Raw genomic sequence first — 7,500 nt, forward strand, 5'->3', positions numbered from 1 at the left:
CTCACACACACACACACACACACACACACACACACACACACACACACACACACATACTTACAACTGAGGTTACGAATTGTGCCATGTGTGTGCTTTAAGAACACTACGGTATGTTGGGATGTGGATTGTTTTAACAACTTGTAATGTACTGTAGTTACTGTAGCCTGCCTCGCAATGTTAGTAGGTTTCACACACACACGCACACGCACGCACACACACACACACACACACACACACACACACACACACACACACACACACACACACACACACACACACACACACACACACACACACACACACACACATAAATCATGCCTACCGTACTGATTGTGTTGTTGTGTACAAGTGTGACCTGGTAGCATCAATCAATCGCTACGTTAATGATACAATATACCCGCTGACCGCTGTACTGTATCACTCTACTAGACTTGTAAATCTATTTACTGCTGACAGCATTCAGTCAACCACTCCATGTGCTGATCTTTCATCCAGTCAGTCAAATATGGAAATCAGTCTGTCAGTTCATCTCGCTCTGATTCACTGATACTACATGTACTGTACAGCAATGGTTCCCAAACTTTGGGTCGGGACCCCCAGGGCGGTCCCCAAATGACGCCAGATGATTAGCTTAATGTGTAACATTGTTTTCTCACTCAACATTAAACAAACCAACATACAGTATAAGTGTATACAGGGCATCTGCACATTTCTAAAGTTACAATTCAATGGCGTTGTGAGCTTGCGAGGCGTTGTGAGCTTGTGACTTCCTTTTTTAATACCAGATTGCCAAATTGTCAAACATTCTGAAAACAGCTGATCTACAAGCTCACAACGCCTCGCAGTGCGAGGCGTTGTGAGCTTGCAGTTCGGCTATTTTCACTAATTCATCTGTGGAACCGAGTCAAACTAAATGTAATGCCTACAATTCCAAGTGCTTGTCAGGATGGGGGTCCCCAGTTCAAGTTTTTTTTTGGGGGGGTGGGGGGGGGGGGGGGTGGGGGGGGGGGTGGGGGGGGGGGTCGCGGTCTGAAAAGTTTGGGAACCCTTGATCTACAGTATCAGTCAGTCAATCAGTTCTCCCGTGAGCAAACCGAACAGGAGAGCGAGGACAACGTGTGACTCATGGCCTTCACTTACTCTGCGGTGGTTAATCTGTTCTTTTATTTATTTTACCCTCTTTGTCACAACAGACGCTGTTTTGCCTGCAGATTGTGTGGTTTGGACCACATGCACACATCAGAGCTGTGTTCCTGTGCCTCCCCGACACTGTCTCCCCCTCAGCTGTTTTGATGTCTGTCTCAATACAGAAACATGAAAATGTGAAGAAGAGTAGACTGCCCACTTGTCTTAAAAAAAATAAGAAGCCTGGAATAAAGAAAGATGTCACGGCTGTGATTTTGTTGAGAAGGAAAGAGAAGGCGGTTTCTGCTGAAAATCGTGGTCACCCTCAAATCACCGTTAAGCGGTGGGAGGCACATCTCTGCCAGTGCACAGATGAACACAGCTGATAGATAGAAAACAACACAGCAGCACTGTGAAATCTCAGCAATCAAAGAGAAACGGGAAAGCGTCTGTAAGGCACAGAGATTTAGATGCTACTACTCAAAGTGTCACCTGCTTGTTTACAGTCTCTCAGTGAGTTCTTCTGACAGACTTTAAGTCACGAGATGGAAAGACAACGTGAGGCGCCTTCTCCCTGTAAGCAGCCACATCAGGAGTAGCAACAGTGATGCAAGGGCAGGCGAGACGGTGAACATGTTTCATGGTGTGGTTCTGCAGGAGTCTAGCCGTCTAGAACATTGGTTCTCAAACATTTTCATGCCAGGGACCCCCAAATTGACATTTATTAGCCCGCGGACCCCCATTTGAAAAGATAAGCCAGGGACCCCCCACAGGAGAAGATTCTTTACGGCTCTAGCATTGATTCTCAACCATTTTCATTTCAAGGACCCCCAGTTTGACATGCATTAGGCTACAGACCCCCATTTAATGGCATTTGTATCACTTGGACCCCAATTTAAATTGTAAAATCAATGTTAATTTAACTCTGAGAGTGTACAAATGGAACCAAATGGACCCGTTAGGGTCCATTTGGTTCCATTTGTACACTCTCAGAGTTACAGACCCATAAGGGTCCATTTGGTTCCTATCCATCATTTAGCTGGGGACCCCCTGGAACTCCCTCAAGTACCCCTGGGGGTCCCCGGACCCCACTTTGAGAACCAATAGTCTAGAAGAAGGTCTGTGTGTGTGTGTGTGTGTGTGTGTGTGTGTGTGTGTGTGTGTGTGTGTGTGTGTGTGTAGTCATACCGACGTCACAGGCTGGTCACATCACGTCCCAGATCCACGTGGGAGTCATCATGCCGTTCCCATGTGGATCCCGAGATCCACATGACTGCATTATGTTTACGTTTCGAATAGTGAAACATCTGTTAATCATTATGATATTTTTACCAGGTGCTCGCAGTAACCGTGCTCCGCTCCGCTCCCCTCATTCACACTGCAACAGTTGTTGCAGACAGTTTTACTGCAGCCACATGCAGGAGGGTTAGCCTAAATGCTAGCGTCTCTTCATTAGACCTAGTTTGGCTATTAAGTTATTATTTGGCCATGTTCACACTGACTTCAATCTTCGCTATTGTTGGGAAGACCCTTGTGGTGTCAAAAAATGTTGCCACCACTTATATAAAAAACATTATAGCGTTTAGCGACGCAGATTCAATGTTGCCAATGTTTGGCGAGAGAAACAAGCAATTCGAAAAACAAGTAATCAGGTCTATGAAAACAATCACACACACACACACACACACACACACACACACACACACACACACACACACACACACACACACACACACACACACACACACACACACACACACACACACACACACACACACACACACACACACACACACACACAGAGCACCTGGTAGAATATGACTTCAAGTCATTTCTTTCTTGTTTTTTATTCATTATGTCAATTCTCCTTGAACAATGAACTATACTACACGGTCCCTGTTGCTACTACGTATGTAGACAAGTTGCTAGCCGCTTCTTTTCACCTGATAAGGATTACGTTCATTTTGACCTTGATTGCGATCTTGACCATTGACCGTTTGACCAAAAGGTAAATTATCACTTCACCAAATTTCATTTCACCCATCTGTGTTGTTATATAATGTTATTCACAGCCAGACACCCAGACAGACACGCACTTAGGCACGCACACACTCACAGTCTCTCTCTCTCTCTCTCACACACACACACACACACACACACACACACACACACACACACACACACACACACACACACACACACACACACACACACACACACACACACACACACACACACACACACACACACACACACACACAGGACTGATTATAATACCCTGCCAGGCATGCATGCAAGAAGGGTAATAAAGAGGAAGGTGTGCATGCGTATACTGCTAATGCAATCTCAAACACTATCTTGTGAGTAGATTTAGTAGTTTAGAGCAATTTAAAGCCAACAACTACAAAAACTGTGAGGAAACTGTGTGACACCTGCTGCTTTGATGCTCTGCCCACAAGCTCCTTAAAAATAATGTTCAGCTCCTTAGAGACAGATTTACTGCACATAGTTTACCCTTCTATTAAAAAAGTCTGACCTAGACGCATCTGTAATTATAACAATTTACAATTTAGGCACTTAGCAGACACTCTCATCCAGTGCGAAATCAGAGTAAATAGTATTAGCACTAGTGAACAAATAGATTAAATAGTCATATAAGTAGAGTGCAAAGAAAACAATGTAGTGTTTCAAATAAACTATGATTCCAGGTAGACATCAAACCTATAGCATCTGTCTACAAGCAATCGAAATAACATTCTTAACATCTGTGGACAAGTAAACAACATAACCTGCATAGTAGTATAGTATGAAAAGATAGTATCAAAGAAGGTGACAAGAAGGGAGGGGGGGTGAGGTGGAATCTGAAGAGGTGAGTTTTCAGATTGCGGTGGAAATGGGGAGAGAGAAGTTCTGAGTGCAGGAGGGAGTTTATTTCACAGCTTGAGAGGAAGAGTCTAGGGCGTGTGGAACGTTCAGACAGGAAGGGCCAAACTGACTTCCTGTGTTAGCTGATCTAAGTTAGCAGGAAGGGGTGTGGCATTGGACCACGTCCTGAAGGTAAGGGGGTGCCATCCATGCCCTTGATTTTCTTTGTAGGCATTCATCAGTGTATTGTAATGGGTGCGGTCAGCAACCGGAAGCCAGTGGAATGAACGCGAAAGGAGGGAGATGTGAACATTTTGGGAGGTTGAAGAAAAGGCGTCCTGCGGCATTGTGGATCATTTGGAGGGGCTTCAGTGAGCATTAGCCACTACAGACAAAACCTTCATAAGTAACATCACTCTTCCAACATCTGAGTAACTTTCCGGTTCCGGGCGGACCCGTGCTACCCTCTACTAGTCTGTGACTGCCCGTATTATGGTTCTAAATGGCATTCGTCTAAACACTGATTCCGGCATACTTCAATCCTTGTGTTATTGGATGTTAGCAAACTGGGTTGGATTTTATCATGTCATGGTCCTCAATTCATTCTTTATCTTTTTGTCTCCATTGGCAACTACCCATCTGAGCGCTACACCATGACATGTAGAGTTTCGGCTATTTTCAATATTTGGACAAATTCTATTCTACCTTTCCATGCTGCCTTTAGGCCAAGTTATTAAAAATGCTTATCATAATTATGCGGATGACACTCAAATTTACATCTCTCACCGAGTGATTATGGACCCATTGATTCGCTGTGTCAGTGCACTGAACAAATCAATGACTGGACGTGTCAAGATGTCCTTCAACTAAACAAAGACAGAACTGAGATTATTGTCTGTGCCAAGGAAGAAAGAGTGAAAGTTAGAGCTCACCTTGACTCTCTGTCTATGAAGGATAAAGGCCTAGCCAGAAACTATGGATTCAGAATTAAGACAGAATTTTAAATGCTTAAAAAACGAATTCAGCCTATTGTCATCTTGAAATATAGCAATTACATTCATGTCCTAACAAGAATAAGAAGAATGTATAAATGCCTTACACAAAATACACCTATAGGTTGTGTGCGTTATCTGGGTGCACATTGATCTAACCATGCTATTCATTTATCATGGTTTCTTAAAGTGACATTGCACTTTCGTAGAACTCTGGGTTGTAAACCTGGATACCTGGGTATGATATAAGTCCAAATAGTGTCAATCATCTTCATATGGGTGAAGAGCCAGAACTAGAAAGACATTTTCACTCTCTCCATTTACTCCCAATGTATGACAAAACAGTCTCAAAATCACACGTTTAGCAAATAAAGGAACGCAAACAAAGCAGATGATGCCAATAACAAATCGAACCCAGCACTACACAACCCAAGGCTCAACCAAAGCTCAACATGGCTTTAAACCTTTTCTGTTTGGAGGACAGAACACAGAACACAAGACACAAGCAACTAAATACTACAGAAAAAGAGATGGTCAGAATCTGACCGACTGCAAGTAACCCCACACACAACAAGAAGTAATTACTATGGGCTTTTATGTTTAATGAAGACCTGTTAAGCCAATTCTAGAGAGAGCCTAGTATTCTGGGCTACATATTGTCTGTGATTTCCACTGAGGAATACATTTATTCAGTGCTGTGAACGTGTCACCTTAAAGACTGTGGAGAAATAGTATGGCAGTGACAGCTTGATGCCCTCATACACATAAACCCAGAAAATCACACCCCCACACACACAAACTCACAATTCACTGCACTCCCAAAAACAAACACACTTGCAGACATAAACACACAGACTGGGGTTGCAACTATCGATTTAGTGATTACTCAAGCGATAACATTTTTGATTAGTTGAATAAACGAGAAGTGTGTTTTTGGATAATGTTTTTTTAATATATACTGTATATATATATATATATATACATATATATATATATATATTGTTGTCGGGCAGAAACCTCTTATCTCCATATTCTAACTGTTTGTGTTTATTCGTAAATTAACGCCCTACTTGATCATACTACAGCGTAACACAAAAGCATCAAAAGTAGCAGATCTACAAGCTCGTAGCGCTTCGCTTCGCGCCGTATTTTGAGCTTGTAGATCTACTTTAATTTGCTACTTTAGCAAATTTGAAAGGTAATAGTTTTCGACATATGAGGTTTATCAACAAATCATTGCAAAAAAATCTAATCGACTAAAGCGATTAGTCTTATTAACCAGTCTTAAGTCTTTTACATTGAAAGTCTTAAGCCTTTTATTCCTTGTCATACGGGTACAAAATGTGTTCACTGAACCCCTAACACACACACACACACACACACACACACATGGACATGGACAAACACCGACACAACGTCAGCCATTCACGATGGGTTTACCTTTAAAAGCATGTGTGGCTGGTAAATCAGTTTCCTGCATACTGCTCCTTCGAGCACGCTGCCTGCTGCTGCCGATGCCACGATGGATGCCAAGTGACCAAACTCAACCGGTCCGAGCCGCGCCTGCTAGGGGAGGGGAGGGAGGCCAAGCGCGCGCCAGTCTCACTGCCATCTTCACCATCAACAGTCCATGTGTGGGAACGGAAGGGTTGCTGTCATACGCCGGTTCAACGCTTCACTTCCTGTTGAGCGGCTGGTCGAACGAGGCCACGCTACGTGCTAGAGGGCTGCTTCGGTCGGCAACTGACTGGTTTAGCAGGATGTCTGTCTGGTCTGCTCGCTCTCTTGACTTGTTGATTTCGGAGCTCAAAACCGAATCTAGCTTAGCGTTCCTGCTGTGGAATTCCCAAGGAGGAATGTCGGCGAACAGCACTGGGATGTTTAAGTGGACGTTGGGGTTTTTGGGGGTGTGGGTTACTGTCTGTCTGCTATCTGACTCTCTATACCCCCAGCCACAGGCATACCGCCATGTCCAGGACCCTGAATGGATGTCTGACTGTTGGCTCACTGTCCTCACTGTGTGTGTGTGTGTGTGTGTGTGTGTGTGTGTGTGTGTGTGTGTGTGTGTGTGTGTGTGTGTGTGTGTGTGTGTCTGTATGTCTGTCTGTCTGTCTGACGGCCCTTCGCTATCAAATTCACTATCAAATTTGCTATCAAATTGTCTCTTTGTCTGAAGGTTAAGTCTGTTTGTGTTTCCGTCTGTCTGTCTGTCTGTCTGTCTGTCTGTCTGTCTGTCTGTCTGTCTGTCTGTGTTTTCCCTGTCGGTAAGTTTCACTTCTCAAACGCAGCTGTGATCAACATGTCACCTCATCCACTGTGTATGGAGTCGCTCTGTCTTGCACTGTTTTTTTTTTTATAGTTCTCTCCTTCTTTGTGTGTTCAGTTCAGGCGCCCCAGCTCAGCACGTAGTGGAGGCGCTCTCGCTGGCACGGGAGCTACGGAAGAGAGAAAGAGAGAGAGAGAGAGAGAGAGAGAGAGAGAGAGAGAGAGAGAGAGAAAGAAAGAAAAAAAGAGAGAG

At 44.0% G+C, this 7,500-nt stretch overlaps 1 protein-coding gene across 2 annotated transcripts in view; it reads right to left on the reverse strand.

Moving 5' to 3' along the window:
• LOC311038340 (low-density lipoprotein receptor class A domain-containing protein 4-like) overlaps nucleotides 1-7,500 on the reverse strand; it is a 218,858-nt gene that overhangs the window by 138,311 nt on the left and 73,047 nt on the right. For both annotated transcript variants that reach the window (XM_084047806.1, XM_084047807.1), the window contains exon 3: nucleotides 6,423-7,417. In XM_084047806.1, coding sequence (XP_083903932.1) covers nucleotides 6,423-6,462 — 40 coding nt within the window. In that variant the 5' untranslated portion in view covers nucleotides 6,463-7,417. The remainder of the gene's footprint in view (nucleotides 1-6,422; nucleotides 7,418-7,500) is intronic.

This window comes from Gymnoscopelus microlampas (genome assembly GCF_963454915.1).
Source record: "Gymnoscopelus microlampas genome assembly, chromosome: 3".
In the NCBI taxonomy this organism is placed as follows: domain Eukaryota; kingdom Metazoa; phylum Chordata; class Actinopteri; order Myctophiformes; family Myctophidae; genus Gymnoscopelus; species Gymnoscopelus microlampas.